General features: G+C 40.9%; 1 protein-coding gene across 1 annotated transcript; it reads left to right on the top strand.

Moving 5' to 3' along the window:
• The first annotated feature begins 3,399 nt into the window (after positions 1-3,399).
• LOC135530389 (zinc finger protein 501-like) lies at positions 3,400-19,959 on the top strand. The gene is made up of 2 exons (XM_064958728.1): positions 3,400-3,917; positions 18,631-19,959. The coding sequence occupies exons 1-2, from the start codon at positions 3,629-3,631 to the stop codon at positions 19,602-19,604; spliced, it is 1,263 nt and encodes a 420-aa protein (XP_064814800.1). The 5' UTR covers positions 3,400-3,628; the 3' UTR covers positions 19,605-19,959.
• Positions 19,960-21,453: the final 1,494 nt, after the last annotated feature.

Here is a 21,453-nt window from a genome sequence, read left to right as displayed (position 1 = left end):
TTCTACCAGCATGTTAAATGTGCAACCAGAGGGGAAAAACTCTCTCCATACAGAAATGGTTTGTTGAGATCGGTGTGGAAAAACTTGACTGGCCTGCACAGAGCCCTGACCTCAAACCCATCGAACTCCTTTGTGGTGAATTGGAAGGCCCGACTGCGAGCCAGGCTTAATCGCCCAACATCAGTGGCCCGATGTTTGCCGAGCAGGTGTCCACATACTTTTGGTCACATTAGTATTCGTAATGTAGTTATATGGGGTCATTAATAGTAGTAGTAGTTCGTATTCCCCTGAGTCCATAGAGAGACCTAAGACAACAACATGGCAAGGCAGAAACACAACATGGTAGCAACACACCATGACAACAACATAGCAAGGCAGCAACACAGCATGGTAGCAACACACCATGACAACAACATAGCATGGCAGCAACACAGCATGGTAGCAACATGGAAGAAACACAACATGACAACAACACACCATGACAACAACATGGTAGTAACACAGCATGACAACATGGTAGCAACACACCATGACAAAAACATAGCATGGCAGCAACACAGCATGGTAGCAACATGGTAGCAACACAACATGACAACAACATGGTAGCAACACAGCATGACAACATGGTAGCAACACACCATGACAAAAACATAGCATGGCAGCAACACAGCATGGTAGCAACATGGTAGCAACACAACATGACAACAACATGGTAGCAACACAGCATGACAACATGGTAGCAACACAGCATGGTAGCACCACACCATGACAACAACATAGCAAGGCAGCAACACAACATGGTAGCAACACACCATGACAACAACATGGTAGCAACACCATGACAACAACATAGCAATGCAGCAACACAACATGGTAGTAACACAGCATGGTAGCAAAATGAAAGAAATGCAACATGACAACAACATGGCACTAACACACCATGACAACAACATGGCACTAACACACCATGACAACAACATGGTAGTAACACACCATGACAACAACATGGTAGCAACACACCATGACAACAACATGGTACTAACACACCATGACAACAACATGGTAGCAACACACCATGACAACAACATGGTAGCAATGTGGAAGAAACACAACATGACCACAACATGACAATAACAAAGCAAGGTAGCAACCCTTCATGGTAGCAACACAACATAGCGGCAACACAACATAGCGGCAACACAACATAGCAAGTCAACAACACAACATAGCAGCAACACAACAAAGCAAGTCAACAAACACAACATAGCAGCAACACAACATGGCAACAACATAGCAAGGCAGCAACACAACATAGCAAGTCAACAACACAACAAGGTAGCAACACAACATAGCAAGGCAGCAACACAACATAGCAAGGCAGCAACACAGCATGGTAGCAACACAACATAGCAAGGCAGCAACACAACAAGGTAGCAACACAACATAGCAAGGTAGCAACACAACATAGCAAGGCAGCAACACAACATGGTAGCAGAACAAATTACGGTACACACATTATTGGTCACAGACAACATCACAAAGGGCAAGAAGGTAGAGACAACAATTCATCACACAAAGCAGCCACAACTGTCAGTAAGAGTGTGGTAGTCTCAGGGTTGTCTGGAATAGCTCTGTGTGTGGTAGTCTCAGGGTTGTCTGGGATAGCTCTGTGTGTGGTAGTCTCAGGGTTGTCTGGGATAGCTCTGTGTGTGGAAGCATCAGGGTTGTCTGAGATAGCTCTGTGTGTGGTAGTCTCAGGGTTGTCTGGAATAGCTCTGTGTGTGGTAGCTCTGTGTGTGGTAGTCTCAGGGTTGTCTGGGATAGCTCTGTGTGTGATACAGGGTTGTCTGGGATAGCTCTGTGTGTGGTAGTCTCAGGGTTGTCTGGGATAGCTCTGTGTGTGGTAGCTCTGTGTGTGGTAGTCTCAGGGTTGTCTGGGATAGCTCTGTGTGTGGTAGTCTCAGGGTTGTCTGTGATAGTTCTGTGTGTGGTCGTCTCAGGGTTGTCTGGAATAGCTCTGTGTGTGATAGCTCTGTGTGTGGTAGTCTCAGGGTTGTCTGGGATAGCTCTGTGTGTGATACAGGGTTGTCTGGGATAGCTCTGTGTGTGGAAGCATCAGGGTTGTCTGGGATAGCTCTGTGTGTGGTAGTCTCAGGGTTGTCTGGGATAGCTCTGTGTGTGGTAGTCTCAGGGTTGTCTGGGATAGCTCTGTGTGTGGAAGCATCAGGGTTGTCTGGGATAGCTCTGTGTGTGGTAGTCTCAGAGTTGTCTTGGATAACTCAGTGTGTGGTAGTCTCAGGGTTGTTTGGGATAGCTCTGTGTGTGGTAGTCTCAGGGTTGTCTGGAATAGCTCTGTGTGTGGTAGTCTCAGGGTTGTCTGAGATAGCTCTGTGTGTGGTAGTCTCAGGGTTGTCTGGGATAGCTCTGTGTGTGGTAGTCTCAGGGTTGTCTGAGATAGCTCTGTGTGTGGTAGTCTCAGGGTTGTCTGTGATAGTTCTGTGTGTGGAAGCATCAGGGTTGTCTGAGATAGCTCTGTGTGTGGTAGTCTCAGGGTTGTCTGTGATAGTTCTGTGTGTGGTAGTCTTAGGGTTGTCTGGGATAGTTCTGTGTGTGGTAGTCTCAGGGTTGTCTGGAATAGCTCTGTGTGTGGTAGCTCTGTGTGTGGTAGTCTCAGGGTTGTCTGGGATAGCTCTGTGTGTGATACAGGGTTGTCTGGGATAGCTCTGTGTGTGGAAGCATCAGGGTTGTCTGGGATAGCTCTGTGTGTGGTAGTCTCAGGGTTGTCTGGGATAGCTCTGTGTGTGGTAGTCTCAGAGTTGTCTTGGATAGCTCAGTGTGTGGTAGTCTCAGGGTTGTTTGGGATAGCTCTGTGTGTGGTAGTCTCAGGGTTGTCTGGGATAGCTCTGTGTGTGGTAGTCTCAGGGTTGTCTGGAATAGCTCTGTGTGTGGTAGTCTCAGGGTTGTCTGGGATAGCTCTGTGTGTGGTAGTCTCAGGGTTGTCTGGGATAGCTCTGTGTGTGGTAGTCTCAGGGTTGTCTGGGATAGTTCTGTGTGTGATACAGGGTTGTCTGGGATAGCTCTGTGTGTGGAATCCCTGTCATTTTATCAGCAGAGTCTCTAAACATATTCCAATCAGCGATAGCAAAGCAGTCCTATAGCATAGTCTCTGAATCTGGTCACCATTTCTAAGCATAATCGAGGGAAATTGGTTGGGGGGTTCATGGGGAGGGGGGCTGTATGTTATACATTAGTAGGGATTTATTTGTTTATTTAATTTGACAAAAAAATGGTACAGAATGAAGCAAACCATGATTTGATCGTATCCTCCAGCAGGTGGCAGTATGCCCTTTAAAACGTTTGTTTGCTGAGCTCTATTATGCTGCAGAAGAAGAAGTTAGCCAGTCGGCCACCTCGGTAGCTTTCCAGACAATATAACCGAACCAGTATAGCTCTTTAGACGTTTTAATGTATATTAGCCACTGTGTTTTTAACACACTTCTGTCAATCTAGCTAATTATATAATTTCATTGCATATTTACGTTTTTATTGTTATTAGTTAGCTAACGGTAGCTGGCTGGTTAAGTTGGCATTAGCATAGTTAGCTAACTGTTAGCTAACATCCCCGACCATGAGTTCACCAAGCTCCTCACCTCCTGATGAAGAGGAGGAGGAGGTCTGCTGGACGGAGAAAGAGGGTCTGTGGCTGAACGTTGTCGTGAAAGAGGAAGAAGAGGATGTTACGGTAACAAACGTAGAGGAAGAGGAGGATGTTACAGTAAAACAAGAAGTAAGAGAGGAGGATGAGGATTTTACAGTGAAAGAAGAGAAGGAAGATGTTACAGTGAAAGAGGAAGCCGTTTCTGCAGAGGAGGGGGAGGTAACTGTCACATCGAAAAAAGAGCCGGAGGAGACGGGAGGTAAAAGATTAACACACCAGTAAATACTAATCTTACAAAACAGGGGGCACAACTGCAGTTGTTGAACTGATGTGGGGGGTTTAAAGGGGCGATCTGTAGTTGTTGAACTGATGTGGGGGGTTTAAAGGGGCGATCTGTAGTTGTTGAACTAATGTGGGGGGTTTAAAGGGGCGATCTGTAGTTGTTGAACTAATGTGGGGGGTTTAAAGGGGCGATCTGTAGTTGTTGAACTGATGTGGGGGGTTTAAAGGGGCGATCTGTAGTTGTTGAACTGATGTGGGGGGTTTAAAGGGGCGATCTGTAGTTGTTGAACTAATGTGGGGGGTTTAAAGGGCGATCTGTAGTTGTTGAACTGATGTGGGGCGTTTAAAGGGGCGATCTGTAGTTGTTGAACTGATGTGGGGGGGTTTAAGGGGGGTGATCTGTAGTTATTGAACTGATGTGGGGGGTTTAAAGGGGTGATCTGTAGTTGTTGAACTGATGTGGGGGGTTTAAAGGGGCGATCTGTAGTTGTTGAACTGATGTGGGGGGTTTTAAAGGGGCGATCTGTAGTTTTTTTATTTTTTATTTTACCTTTATTTAACCAGGCAAGTCAGTTAAGAACAAATTCTTATTTTCAATGACGGCCTGGGAACAGTGGGTTAACTGCCTGTTCAGGGGCAGAACGACAGATTTGTACCTTGTCAGCTCGGGGGTTTGAACTCTTCCGGTTACTAGTCCAACGCTCTAACCACTAGGCCACCCTGTTGAACTGATGGGGGTTTAAAGGGGCGATCTGTAGTTGTTGAACTGATGTGGGGGGGGTTTAAGGGGGGTGATCTGTATCCATATTTGGACTCATATAGCCATTGATACTTGAAGAATAAAACACATGCCTTAGTTCAACTTTCATATCCCAAACACTGTATAGCCACAACATGGGAAGCACTATAAGGTCTGATGTCATGGATGGTCAGTCCTTTGGTCTGTGGATTGGAGTTCTCCAGGCACATCTGTCAGGTTTTAAGAACGGGCAATTCCATGGTAAAGTACCCCCCCTCCCCTTCTCCCCAATGTAACTACTTAAAGGACTAGTTGTTATGAACGGGCAATTCCATGGTAAAGTACCCCCCCCCCCCCTCCCCTTCTCCCCAATGTAACTACTTAAAGGACTAGTTGTTACGAACGGGCAATTCCATGGTAAAGTACCCCCCCCCCTTCTCCCCAATGTAACTACTTAAAGGACTAGTTGTTATGAACGGGCAATTCCATGGTAAAGTACCCCCCCCTCTCCCCTTCTCCCCAATGTAACTACTTAAAGGACTAGTTGTTATGAACGGGCAATTCCATGGTAAAGTACCCCCCTCCCCTTCTCCCCAATGTAACTACTTAAAGGACTAGTTGTTACGAACGGGCAATTCCATGGTAAAGTACCCCCCCCCCTTCTCCCCAATGTAACTACTTAAAGGACTAGTTGTTATGAACGGGCAATTCCATGGTAAAGTACCCCCCTCTCCCCTTCTCCCCAATGTAACTACTTAAAGGACTAGTTGTTATGAACGGGCAATTCCATGGTAAAGTACCCCCCCTCCCCTTCTCCCCAATGTAACTACTTAAAGGACTAGTTGTTACGAACGGGCAATTCCATGGTAAAGTACCCCCCCTTCTCCCCAATGTAACTACTTAAAGGACTAGTTGTTATGAACGGGCAATTCCATGGTAAAGTACCCCCCCCTCCCCTTCTTCCCAATGTAACTACTTAATAAAGGACTAGTTGTTATGAACGGGCAATTCCATGGTAAAGTACCCCCCCCCCCCTCCCCTTCTTCCCAATGTAACTACTTAATAAAGGACTAGTTGTTATGAACGGGCAATTCCATGGTAAAGTACCCCCCCCCTCCCCTTCTCCCCAATGTAACTACTTAAAGGACTAGTTGTTATGAACGGGCAATTCCATGGTAAAGTACCCCCCTCCCCTTCTCCCCAATGTAACTACTTAAAGGACTAGTTGTTATGAACGGGCAATTCCATGGTAAAGTACCCCCCCTCCCCTTCTCCCCAATGTAACTACTTAAAGGACTAGTTGTTACGAACGGGCAATTCCATGGTAAAGTACCCCCCCCCTTCTCCCCAATGTAACTACTTAAAGGACTAGTTGTTATGAACGGGCAATTCCATGGTAAAGTACCCCCCTTCTCCCCAATGTAACTACTTAAAGGACTAGTTGTTATGAACGGGCAATTCCATGGTAAAGTACCCCCCCCCCCTCTCCCCAATGTAACTACTTAAAGGACTAGTTGTTATGAACGGGCAATTCCATGGTAAAGTACCCCCCCTCCCCTTCTCCCCAATGTAACTACTTAAAGGACTAGTTGTTAAGAACGGGCAATTCCATGGTAAAGTACCCCCCCCTCCCCTTCTCCCCAATGTAACTACTTAAAGGACTAGTTGTAACGAACGGGCAATTCCATGGTAAAGTACCCCTCCCCTTCTCCCCAATGTAACTACTTAAAGGACTAGTTGTTACCGAACGGGCAATTCCATGGTAAAGTACCCCCCCTTCTCCCCAATGTAACTACTTAAAAGACTACATTTTACAGTAGACTACCACAGTCTCAGTGTAAATCAATGGTCTGTATTTGGTTATACATTTTACAGTAGAAGTCAGTCTCAGTGTAAATCAATCATCTACACTGAGTCCATGCTAGGTAAAGCTCCGCCTTATCTCAGTTCACTGGTCACGATGGCAACACCCATCCGTAGCACGCGCTCCAGCAGGTATATCTCACTGATCATCCCTAAAGCCAACACCTCATTTGGCCGCCTTTCGTTCCAGTTCTCTGCTGCCTGTGACTGGAACGAATTGCAAAAATTGCTGAAGTTGGAGACTTTTATCTCCTTCACCAACTCCAAACATCTGCTATCTGAGCAGCTAACCGATCACTGCAGCTGTACATGGTCTATCGGTAAATAGCCCACCCAACTTTACCTACCTCATCCCCATACTGTTTATATTTATTTACTTTTCTGTTCTTTTGCACACCAATATCTCTACCTGTACATGACCATCTGATCATTTATCAATCCAGTGTTAATCTGCAATATTGTAATTATTCGCCTACCTCCTCATGCCTTTTGCACACAATGTATATAGACTCCCCTTTTTTTCTACTGTGTTATTGACTTGTTAATTGTTTACTCCATGTGTAATTCTGTGTTGTCTGTTCACACTGCTAAGCTTTATCTTGGCCAGGTCGCAGTTGCAAATGAGAACTTGTTCTCAACTAGCCTACCTGGTTAAATAAAGGTGAAATAAAAATAAATAAATAAATAAAAATCAATAGTTTTTGTTATACATTTTACAGTAGACAACCACAGTCTCAAATCAAATGTTATTTGTCACATACACATGGTTAGCAGATGTTAATGCGAGTGTAGCGAAATGCTTGTGCTTCCAGTTCCGACAATGCAGTAATAACCAACATGTAATCTAACTAACAATTCCAAAACTAATTTATTATACACAGTGTAAGGGGATAAAGAATATGTACATAAAGATATGAATGAGTGATGGTGCAGAGCAGCATAGGCAAGATACAGTAGATGGTATCGAGTACAGTATATACATATGAGATGAGTATGTAAACAAAGTGGCATAGTTAAAGTGGCTAGTGATACATGTATTACATAAGGATGCAGTAGATGATAGAGTACAGTATATACGTATACATATGAGATGAATAATGTAGGGTATGTAAACATTATATTAGGTAGCATTGTTTAAAGTGGCTAGTGATATATTTTACATCCTTTCCCATCAATTTCCATTATTGAAGTGGCTGGAGTTGAGTCAGTGTGTTGGCAGCAGCCACTCAATGTTAGTGGTTGCTGTTAAAACAGTCTGATGGCCTTGAGATAGAAGCTGTTTTTCAGTCTCTCGGTCCCAGCTTTGATGCACCTGTACTGACCTCGCCTTCTGGATGATAGCGGGGTGAACAGGCAGTGGCTCGGGTGGGTGTTGTCCTTGATGATCTTTATGGCCTTCCTGTAACATCGGGTGGTGTAGGTGTCCTGGAGGGCAGGTAGTTTGCCCCTGGTGATACATTGTGCAGACCTCACTACCCTCTGGAGAGCCTTACGGTTGTGGGCGGAGCAGTTGCCGTACCAGGCGGTGATACAGCCCGCCAGGATGCTCTCGATTGTGCATCTGTAGAAGTTTGTGAGTGCTTTTGGTGACAAGCCGAATTTCTTCAGCCTCCTGAGGTTGAAGAGGCGCTGCTGCGCCTTCTTCACGATACTGTCTGTGTGAGTGGACCAATTCAGTTTGTCTGTGATGTGTATGCCGAGGAACTTAAAACTTACTACCCTCTCCACTACTGTTCCATCGATGTGGATAGGGGGGTGTTCCCTCTGCTGTTTCCTGAAGTCCACAATCATCTCCTTAGTTTTGTTGACGTTGAGTGTGAGGTTATTGTCCTGACACCACACTCCGAGGGCCCTCACCTCCTCCCTGTAGGCCGTCTCGTCTTTGTTGGTAATCAAGCCTACCACTGTTGTGTCGTCCGCAAACTTGATGATTGAGTTCGAGGTGTGCGTTGCCGCACCGTCGTGGGTGAACAGGGAGTACAGGAGAGGGCTCAGAACGCACCCTTGTGGGGCCCCAGTGTTGAGGATCAGCGGGGTGGAGATGTTGTTGCCTACCCTCACCACCTAGGGGCGGCCCGTCAGGAAGTCCAGTACCCAGTTGCACAGGGCGGGACGAGACCCAGGGTCTCGAGCTTGATGACGAGCTTGGAGGGTAATATGGTGTAAAATGCCGAGCTGTAGTCGATGAACAGCATTCTCACATAGGTATTCCTCTTGTCCAGATGGGTTAGGGCAGTGTGCAGTGTGGTTGAGATTGCGTCGTCTGTGGACCTATTTGGGCAGTAAGCAAATTGGAGTGGGTCTCGGGTGTCCGGTCGGGTGGAGGTGATATGGTCCTTGACTAGTCTCTCAAAGCACTTCATGATGACGGAAGTGAGTGCTACGGGGCGGTAGTCGTTTAGCTCAGTTACCTTAGCTTTCTTGGGAACAGGATCAATGGTGGCCCTCTTGAAGCATGTGGGAACAGCAGACTGGTATAGGGATTGATTGAATATGTCCATAAACACACCAGCCAGCTGGTCTGCGCATGCTCTGAGGGCGCGGCTGGGGATGCCGTCTGGGCCTGCTGCCTTGCGAGGGTTAACACGTTTAAATGTTTTACTCACCTCGGCTGCAGTGAAGGGGCGGCAGGGTAGCCTAGTGGTTAGAGCGTTGGACTAGTAACCGGAAGGTTGTGAGTTCAAACCCCCGAGCTGACAAGGTACAAATCTGTCGTTCTGCCCCTGAACAGGCAGTTAACCCACTGTTCCCAGGCGTCATTGAAAATAAGAATTTGTTCTTAACTCTTGAAACTCCCCATCCCGGATCCGGGATCGTGACTAAAGCCTCAGGCTCATTAGCATAACGCAACGTTAACGATTTCTGAAAATCGCAAATAAAATAAAAATAATGCGTCTGCTCTCAAGCTTAGCCTTTTCTTAACAACACTGTCATCTCAGATTTTCAAAAAATGCTTTTGAACCATAGAAATTGACTAATTTGTGTAAGAGTATGCAAAGCTAGCTTAGCATTTTGAGTAGCATTTAGCATGCAACATTTTCACAAAAACCAGATAACCAAATAAATAAAATCATTTACCTTTGAAGAGCTTCAGATGTTTTCAATGAGGAGACTCTCAGTTACATACCAAATGCGCAGTTTTTCCTGAAAGCGTCTGTGTGTAGGAGAAATCGTTCCGTTTTGTACATCGCATCTGGCTACCGAAACGAACCGAAAACTCAGTCACCTACAACGTCAAACTTTTTCCGAATTAACTCCATAATATCGACCGAAACATGGCAAACGTTGTTTGGAATCAATCCTCAAGGTGTTTTTTCACATATCTCTTCATTGATATATCGTTCGTGGAAGCTTGCTTTCCTCTCTGAATCCCATGGAAAAATACTTGCAGCTGACTTTTGCGCACCAATTTTGGCGCAGGACACCGGGCGGACACGTGGTAAATGTGGTCTCTTACGGTCAATCTTCCAATGATCTGCCTACAAATACGTCACAATGCTGCAGACACCTTGGGGAAACGACAGAAAGGGCAGACTTACTGCTCTCGCATTCACAGCCATATAAGGAGACAATGGAAAACAGAGCCTCAAAAATCCTGCTCATTTCCTGGATGCCGTCTCATCTTGGTTTTGCCTGAAGCTCACATTCTAGGGCACGCACAGAAAATATCTTGGTAGTTCTGGACACGTCAGAGTGTTTTCTTTCGAAAGCTATCAATTATATGCATAGTCGAGCATCTTTTTGTGGCAAAATATCTTGTTTAAAACGGGAACGTTTTTCATCCAAAAATGAAATAGCGCCCCCAGAGCATCAAGAGGTTAACTGACTTGCCTGGTTAAATAAAGGTAAAATAAAAATAAAAAGGAGAGACCGCATGTTTCCGTTGCAGGCCGTGTCAGTGGCACTGTATTGTCCTCAAAGCGGGCAAAAAAGTTATTTAGTCTGCCTGGGAGCAAGACATCCTGGTCCGTGACTGAGCTGGATTCCTTCTTATAGTCCGTGATTGACTGTAGACCCTGCCACATACCTCTTGTGTCTGAGCCGTTAAATTGAGATTCTACTTTGCCTCTATACTGACGCTTAGCTTGTTTGATAGCCTTATGGAGGGAATAGCTGCATTGTTTGTATTCAGTCATATTACCAGTCACCTTGCCCTGATTAAAAGCAGTGGTTCGCGCTTTCAGTTTCACGCGAATGCTGCCATCAATCCACGGTTTCTGGTCAGGGAATGTTTTAATCGTTGCTATGGGAACGACATCTTCAACGCACGTTCTAATGAACTCGCACACCGAATCAGCGTATTCGTCAATGTTGTTGCCTGACGCAATACGAAACATGTCCCAGTCCACGTGATGGAAGCAGTCTTGGAGTGTGGAATCAGCTTGGTCGGACCAGCGTTGGACAGACCTCAGCGTGGGAGCTTCTTGTTTCAGTTTCTGTCTGTAGGCAGGGATCAGCAAAATGGAGTCGTGGTCAGCTTTTCGAAAGGGGGGCGGGGCAGGGCCTTATATGCGTCGCGGAAGTTAGAATAACAGTCTTCCAAGGTTTTGCCCGCCCTGGTGGCCCAATCGATATGCTGATACATTTTAGGGAGTCTTGTTTTCAGATTAGCCTTGTTAAAATCCCCAGCTACAATGAATGCAGCCTCAGAATGTATGGATTCCAGTTTGCAAAGAGTCAAATAAAGTTCGTTCAGAGCCATCAATGTGTCTGCTTGGGGGGGAATATATACGGCTGTGATTATAATCGAAGAGAATTCTCTTGGTAGATAATGCGGTCTGCATTTGATTGTGAGGAATTCTAAATCAGGTGAACAGAAGGATTTGAGGTCCTGTATGTTTCTGTGATCACACCACGTCTCGTTAGCCACAAGGCATACGCCCCCGCCCCTCTTCTTACCAGAAAGGTGTTTGTTTCTGTCGGCGCGATGCGTGGAGAAACCCGCTGGCTGCACCGCCACCGAGAGCGTCTCTCCAGTGAGACATGTTTCCGTCAAGCAAAGAACGTTACAGTCACTGATGTCCCTCTGGAATGCTACCCTTGCTCGGATTTCATCAACCTTGGTGTCAAGAGACTGGACATTGGCGCGAAGAATGCTAGGAAGTGGGGCACGATGTGCCCGTCTCCGTAGTCTGACCAGAAGACCGCCTCGTTTCCCTCTTTTACGAAGTCGTTTTTTTGGGTCTCCGGCTGGGATCCATTCCGTTGTCCTGGTTGAAAGGCAGAACACAGGATCCGCTTCGCGAAAGTCATATTCTTGGTCGTACTGATGGTGAGTTGATGCTGATCTTATATTCAGTTGTTCTTCTCGACTGTATGTAATGAAACCTAAGATGACCTGGGGTACTAATGTAAGAAATAACACGTAAAAAAAAAAAAAAAAAAAACTGCATCGTTTCCTAGGAACGCGAAGCGAGGCGGCCATCTCTGTCGGCGCCGGAACCCTCAGTCTCAGTGTAAATCAATGGTTTGTGTTTGGTTATATATTTTACAGTAGACTACCACAGTCTCAGTGTAAATCCATTGCCCCACTACAGTGGCAGGTTGACAGCTTTACTGTTTCAACTGCAGATTGATTGATTGATGTGGCTTTTTTTAAAGGGGCAACCGAGGATTAGAACAGAAACAAAATGGCCACCCTGTTTACATGTTTTGGTAAACAACTTAGGGTTGTGGTGGCTGGAGAAATCTAACCACTCTCGACAACTTCATAGAGAAAGCTATTGTAGCAACCTTAAGCCAACACCTCGTGACCTCGTCAAGAATGACAGAACTCTTGGAGTAACAGTTAGTGATCAAATTCTATTGGTCACTCAGAACTCCGCCACATTCCAGAACCAAAGGTCCTTGTGTGACCAGTTGAGAACCTGGTAATAGAAGTAGGGAGGATTGATGGCATAGACGAATAAGAGGAACTATGTACTGTCTGTGAGTGAGAGGAGGTAGAGAATGCATTTTACATTTGATTGTACTTTTATTTGACCTTTTAACTAGGCAAGTCAGTCAAGAACAAATTCTTATTTTCAATGCCTTGTTCAGGGGCAGAACGTCAGATTTGTACCTTGTCGGCTCTGGGATTCGAACTTGCAACCTTTCGGTTACTAGCCCAACGCTCTAACCACTAGGCTACCCTGCTGCCCCCTTATATGATTATTTGAGAGCTATAATGTTTGATAAAATGTTTGTAAAGAAATCAGGGAGTATTCTGGATTTAGAGATGAAGAAAATGGTGAATGTCTATTTAGGAAAGAAGTATTCCCTGTGTTCAGTTGATCTCTGAAGCTTGGAGGATGAGACGAGATCAGTTGATCTCTGAAGCTTGGAGGATGAGACGAGATCAGTTGATCTCTGAAGCTTGGAGGATGAGACGAGATCAGTTGATCTCTGAAGCTTGGAGGATGAGACGAGATCAGTTGATCTCTGAAGCTTGGAGGATGAGGCGAGATCAGTTGATCTCTGAAGCTTGGAGGATGAGACGAGATCAGTTGATCTCTGAAGCTTGGAGGATGAGACGAGATCAGTTGATCTCTGAAGCTTGGAGGATGAGACGAGATCAGTTGATCTCTGAAGCTTGGAGGATGAGACGAGATCAGTTGTCATCAGTTTAAAAAAAAATTTTTGTTGTGTTTTCTCATTAGTTTTTTCTCTGCCGTGTAATAAATAAGGGTGTTTTCATCATATAGGCTGTATTATAGGCTATATATTATAGGCTATATATTATAGGCTATATATTAGGCATTGAGGTATTTATTGTATGTTGACTGATGAGGGAAAAATGATTTAATACATTTCAGAATGAGGCTGTAACATAACGAAATGTGGAAAGAGTCTCGGGGTCTGAATACTTTCTGAATGCAATATGGATGGATGGATGGATGGATGGATGGATGGGTGTACAGTGCATTCGGAAAGTATTCAGACCCCTTGACTTTTTCCACATTATGTTACGTTACAGCCTTATTTTATAAATGGATGGCATTGTGTGTTTTTCCCCCCGCTCATCAGTCTCGCGCCAGAAGGGAATAGTGAAGAAGACAGAAACGTGGACGTTAACCTCTTACACCTATGGTGGCGCTATTTCATTTTTGGAAGAAAAACGTTCCCGTTTTAAACAAGATATTTTGTCACAAAAAGATGCTCGACTATGCATATAATTGCTACTGTTCGAAAGAAAACATTTACATTACATTTAAGTCATTTAGCAGACGCTCTTATCCAGAGCGACTTACAAATTGGTGAATTCACCTTCTGACATCCAGTGGAACAGCCACTTTACAATAGTGCATCTAAATCATTAAGGGGGGGTGAGAAGGATTACTTCTGACGTGTCCAGAAATACAAATATCTTCTCTGTGCGTGCCCTTTAACGTGAGCTTCAGGCAAAACCAAGATGACTTGGCATCCAGGAAATGACAAGGATTTTTTAGGCTCTGTCTTTCATGATCTCCTTATATGGCTGTGAACGCAAGAGGAATGAGTCTGCCCTTTCTGTCGTTTCCCCAAGGTGTCTGCAGCATTGTGACGTATTTGTAGGCAGATCATTGGAAGATTGACCATAAGAGACCACATTTACCACGTGTCCGCCCGGTGTCCTGCGCCGAAATTGGTGCGCAAAAGTCACCTGCCAGTATTTTTCCATGGGGCACAGAGAGAGAAGCAAGCTTCCACGAACTGCATGTCAATGAAGAGATATGTGAAAAAACACCTTGAGGATTGATTCCAAACAACGTTTGCCATGTTTCGGTCGATATTATGTAGTTAATCCGGAAAAAGTTTCACGTTGTAGGTGACTGCATTTTCGGTTCGTTTCGGTAGCCAGGCGCAATGTAGAAAACGGAACGATTTCTCCTACACACAGACGCTTTCAGGAAACACTGCGCAACTGGTATGTGGCTGGGAGTCTCCTCATTGAAAACATCAGAAGCTCTTCAAAGGTAAATGATTTTATTTATTTGGTTATCTGGCTTTTGTGAAAATGTTGCGTGCTACATGCTACACAAAATGCTATGCTAGCTTTGCATACTCTTACACAAATTAGTCAATTTCTATGGTTCAAAAGCATATTTTGAAAATCTGAGATGACAGTGTTGTTAAGAAAAGGCTAAGCTTGAGAGCAAACGCATTATTTTAATTTTATTTGCGATTTTCAGAAATCGTTAACGTTGCGTTATGCTAATGAGCCTGAGGCTTAGTCACAATCCCGGATCCGGGATGGGGAGTTTCAAGAGGTTAATGAATATTACTATAATATTATAATTCATATAGCCTATATATATATATATTAGGCTATATATATTAGGCTATATATATTAGGCTATATATTATATGCTATATATTATTGACTATATATTATAGACTATATATTAGATTATATATTATAGGCTATATATATTAGGCTATATATATTAGGCTATATATTATTGGCTATATTATAGGCTATATATTATAGACTATATATTAGATTATATATTATGGGCTATATATTATAGGCTATATATTATACACTATATATTAGATTATATATTATAGGCTATATATTATAAGCTATACAGTGGGGCAAAAAAGTATTTAGTCAGCCACCAATTGTGCAAGTTATGCCACTTAAAAAGATGAGAGGCCTGTAATTTTCATCATAGGTACACTTCAACTATGACAGACAAAATGAGAAAAACAATCCAGAAAATCACATTGTAGGATTTTTAATGAATTTATTTGTAAATAATGGTGGAAAATAAGTATTTGGTCACCAACAAACAAGCAAGATTTCTGGCTCTCACAGACCTGTAACTTCTTCTTGAAGCGGCTCCTCTGTCCTCCACTCGTTACCTGTATTAATGGCACCTGTTTGAACTTGTTATCAGTGTAAAAGGCTATATATTAGGCTATATATATATATATATATATATATATATATATATATATATATATATATATATATATATATATGGCTATATATTATATTAGGCTATATATTATAGGCTATATATTAGGCCATATATTATAGGCTATATATTAGGCTATATATTAGGCTATATATATTATAGGCTATATATTAGGCTATATATTTATTATAGGCTATATATTAGGCTATATATCATAGGCTATACATTAGGCTATATATCATAGGCTATATATTAGGCTATATATCATAGGCTATATATTAGGCTATATATTAGGCTATATATCATAGGCTATATTATATTAGGCTATATATTATAGGCTATATATTATAGGCTATATATTATAGGTCTGCTAATGTGAATTTAGGCCTAGACCACCTGTGCTGTAGACAACCTGTTCAGTAATTTTGTAATCAATGTTTATAAATTCCAATGATCTTTATCTGTCTGAGACCCAGAGGTTGTAAATTTCTGGTCTTAAATAAAACAGACAGAATTTCCAGTTCACAGTTGATCAGATCAAAGTTTATTTGCGAGAGCTCTGCCGTGCAAATACACAAATGCGTTCCTTTTGTAACATTCTAACACGTTGGAGAAAAGGCCCATGGAGTTGGTGGAATAATCCTTTAATTCATTGCCATTTACTCAGCTGGGCCAGGGGCGCTTTAATTAGGTCAGGTGGAAATGTCCGACAGATCTCAACTCCATAAAAGCAGGAAATGGCCATCGCCTGATCTCGCTGCTTTCTCTTCCTTAACTCCGTCTGATCCAGAAGTTCTGTGCATCCATGAATCCACACTACTCAGTAAATATACCACTTTATGGTTAAAGGAATTCCTGCCTCAGTCTCATCATTTGAATACGAGACGAATATTTAGATAATAACTTGAATATTAATAATGAAATGCTGCTGATGATTATATATATATACATATATATATATATAAATGCTGATTATATATATATATATATATATGCTGATGATTATATATATATATATATATATATATATATATATATATATATATATATATATATATATATATATATATATATATATGCTGATGATTATATATATATATATATGCTGATGATTATATATATATATATATATATATATATATATATATATATATATATATATATATATATATAAAATGCTGATGATTATATATATATATATAAATGCTAATGATTATATATATATATATATATATATATAAATGCTAATGATTATATATATATATATAAATTCTAATGATTATATATATATATAAATGCTAATGATTATATATATATATATAAATGCTGATGATTATATATATATATATATATATATATATATATAAATGCTGATGATTTTATACATAAAAATGCTGACGATTATATATGTATATATATATATATATCTGCTGATGATTATATATATATATATATATATATATATATATATATATATATATATATATATAAATGCTGATGATTTTATATATAAAAATGCTGACGATTATATATGTATATATATATCTGCTGATGATTATATATATATATATATAAATGCTGATGATTTTATATATATATATATATATAAATGCTAATGATTATATATATATATATATATATAAATGCTAATGATTATATATATATATATATATATATATATATATATAAATGCTAATGATTATATATATATATATATATATAAATGCTAATGATTTTATATATATATATATATATATATATATATATATATATATATATAAATGCTGATGATTTTATATATAAAAATGCTGACGATTATATATGTATATATATATATATCTGCTGATGATTATATATATATATATATATATATATATGCTGATGATTATATATTTTAAAAAATGCTGATGATTATATATATATATAAAAATGCTGATGATTATATATATATATAAATGCTGATGATTATATATATATATATTTATATTTATATATTTATATATATATATATATATATATATATAAATATATATAAATGCTGATGATTATATAATACAGTCCCCTCTATATAATAATACAGTCCCCTCTATATAATAATACAGTCCCCTCCCTCTATTTAATAATACAGTCCCCTCTCTCCCTCTATATAATAATACAGTCCCCTCCCTCCCTCTATATAATAATACAATCCCCTCACTCCATCTATATAATAAAACAGTCCCCTCTATATAATAATACTGTCCCCTCTCTCCCTCTGTATAGTAATACAGTCCCCTCTCTCCCGCTATATAATAAAACAGTCCCCTCTCGCCCTCTATATAATAATACAGTCCCCTCTATATAATAATACAGTCCCCTCTCTCCCTCTATATAATAATACTGTCCCCTCTCTCCCTCTATATAATAATACAGTCCCCTCTCTCCTCTATATAATAATACAGTCCCCTCTCTCCCTCTATATAATAATACAGTCCCCTGTCTCCTCTATATAATAATACAGTCCTCTCTATATAATAATACAGTCCCCTCTCTCTATATATATAATAATACAGTCCCCTCTATATAATAATACAGTCCCCTCTCTCCCTCTATATAATAATACAGTCCCCTCTATATAATAATACAGTCCCCTCTCTCCCTCTATATAATAATACTGTCCCCTCTCTCCCTCTGTATAGTAATACAGTCCCCTCTCTCCCTCTATATAATAATACAGTCCCCTCTCTCCCTCTATATAATAATTCAGTCCCCTCTATATAATAATACAGTCCCCTCTCTCCCTCTATATAATTATACAGTCCCCTCTCTCCCTCTATATAATAATACAGTCCCCTCTCTCCCTCTATATAATAATACAGTCCCCTCTATATAATAACAGTCCCCTCTCTCCCTCTATATAATTATACAGTCCCCTCTCTCCCTCTATATAATAATACAGTCCCCTCTCTCCCTCTATACTATAATAACCATCATAATATTGGTGAACTAAAGTCTTCTGGATCACTGCCTAATGATTCAGCAACTGTAATAACTTATTGGAAGAATAAAATAATTGACTAATGTGTGAAAAATGAAGACAGTAATGACTGTTGTTCACTTGACTGTCTTATTAATGGGAGAAGAAAATTGTCAAAGTTTGTGAAAACATTTAAACATTCACGACAATGACAAATTACAGTGACTGTCTGACTTTGTTGTTCACACAGGAGAGAGACGTGACTATCGTGGATCCTCTGGGGAGCCTCAACAACATCATGATGCTGAAGAGGCAGAGAAGAGTCTCTCCACATCAGAACTCCTCAAGAAACCCCCGCAGAGACCCACAGGGAAGAATCCTCACTGCTGCTCTGACTGTGGGAAGCATTGCAAATCTTTATCAGAACTTAAAATACACCAGAGAACACATACGGGAGAGAAACCTTATCGCTGTGATCAATGTGGGAGGAGTTTTACTATATCAAGCCATCTGACTTCACATCAGAGAACACACACAGGAGAGAAACCTTATAGCTGTGATCAATGTGGGAAGTGTTTTACTATATCAAGCCATCTGACTTCACACCAGAGAACACACACAGGAGAGAAACCTTATAGCTGTGATCAATGTGGGATGAGTTTTGCTGCATCAAGCAATCTGACTTCACACCAGAGAACACACACAGGAAATAAACCTTATAGCTGTGATCAATGTGGGATGAGTTTTGCTGCATCAAGCAATCTGACAAGACACCAGAGAATACACACAGGAGAGAAACCTTATAGCTGTGATCAATGTGGGAAGTGTTTTACTATATTACGCTCTCTGACTTCACACCAGAGAACACACACAGGAGAGAAACCTTATAGCTGTGATCAATGTGGAAAGAGTTTTACTATATCAAGCTCTCTGACTTCACACCAGAGAATACACACAGGAGAGAAACCTTATAGCTGTGATCAATGTGGGAAGTGTTTTACTATATCAAGCTCTCTGACTTCACACCAGAGAACACACACAGGAGAGAAACCTTATAGCTGTGATCAATGTGGGAAGTGTTTCACTATATCAAGCCATCTGACTTCACATCAGAGAACACACACAGGAGAGAAACCTTGTAGCTGTGATCAATGTGGGAAGAGATACTCTGATAAAAGATCTCTGATTAAACATCAGAAAATACATGAAGGAGTTGTTTCATGATATCAATGAAATAATGTTACAATGTAGAATGTTTTAACATTGTAGTAGGAGTATTTTAATGATGTCACAATGTAGAATGTTTTAACATTGTAGTAGGAGTATTTTAATGATGTCACAATGTAGAATGTTTTAACATTGTAGAAGGGTAAATCCAGGCTATGAATTGAAATATTATTTAACAAAAAGTGACTAACAAAAAAAGAGCTGTGTTCCACTTACTGTGTTGGTGACCCACTTTAATCAAAATGCAGCACTTCAAAATGTAGCCAGCTATTTTCTACAAGTTGAAAAAGCTGCTTGTTTAAAAAAAATACATGTAATATGATAATTGTTGCCGATGTTTGTGTAATAAATATTATAATAAATCTACTGGGGGATGGTTGTCACTATCAACTCCATTATAATAAATCTACTGGGGGAGGGGGATGGTTGTCACTATCAACTCCATTATAATAAATCTACTGGGGGATGGTTGTCACTATCAACACCATTATAATAAATCTACTGGGGGAGGGGGATGGTTGTCACTATCAACTCCATTATAATACATCTACTGGGGGAGGGGGATGTCTGTCACTATCAACTCCATTATAATACATCTACTGGGGGAGGGGGATGGTTGTCACTATCAACTCCATTATAATAAATCTACTGGGGGAGGGGGATGGTTGTCACTATCAACCCCATTATAATACATCTACTGGGGGAGGGGGATGGTTGTCACTATCAACTCCATTATAATAAATCTACTGGGGGAGGGGGATGGTTGTCACTATCAACTCCATTATAATAAATCTACTGGTGGATGGGGATGGTTGTCACTATCAACTCCATTATAATAAATCTACTAGTGGATGGGGTTCACTATCAACTCCATTATAATAAATCTACTGGGGGAGTGGGAAGGTTGTCACTATCAACTCCATTATAATACATCTACTGGGGGATGTTTGTCACTATCAAATCCATTATAATAAATCTACTGGTGGATGGTTGTCACTATCAACTCCATTATAATAAATCTACTGGGGGATGGTTGTCACTATCAACACCATTATAATAAATCTACTGGGGGAGGGGGATGGTTGTCACTATCAACTCCATTATAATACATCTACTGGGGGAGGGGGATGTCTGTCACTATCAACTCCATTATAATACATCTACTGGGGGAGGGGGATGGTTGTCACTATCAACTCCATTATAATAAATCTACTGGGGGAGGGGGATGGTTGTCACTATCAACCCCATTATAATACATCTACTGGGGGAGGGGGATGGTTGTCACTATCAACTCCATTATAATAAATCTACTGGGGGAGGGGGATGGTTGTCACTATCAACTCCATTATAATAAATCTACTGGTGGATGGGGATGGTTGTCACTATCAACTCCATTATAATAAATCTACTAGTGGATGGGGTTCACTATCAACTCCATTATAATAAATCTACTGGGGGAGGGGGAAGGTTGTCACTATCAACTCCATTATAATACATCTACTGGGGGATGTTTGTCACTATCAAATCCATTATAATAAATCTACTGGTGGATGGTTGTCACTATCAACTCCATTATAATAAATCTACTGGGGGATGGTTGTCACTATCAACTCCATTATAATAAATCTACTGGGGGATGGTTGTCACTATCAACTCCATTATAATAAATCTACTGGGGGAGGGGGATGGTTGTCACTATCAACTCCATTATAATAAATCTACTGGTGGATGGTTGTCACTATCAACTCCATTATAATAAATCTACTGGTGGATGGTTGTCACTCCATTATATCATCATCATATATCATCATATAACATTCTGTAATATTATTTTGGAAATAAAATT

Source organism: Oncorhynchus masou, chromosome 5, assembly GCF_036934945.1.
Source record: "Oncorhynchus masou masou isolate Uvic2021 chromosome 5, UVic_Omas_1.1, whole genome shotgun sequence".
Lineage (NCBI taxonomy): Eukaryota > Metazoa > Chordata > Actinopteri > Salmoniformes > Salmonidae > Oncorhynchus > Oncorhynchus masou.
The sequence above is the reverse complement of the archived record's forward strand: the minus strand, read 5'-3'. Positions and strand labels throughout refer to the sequence as shown.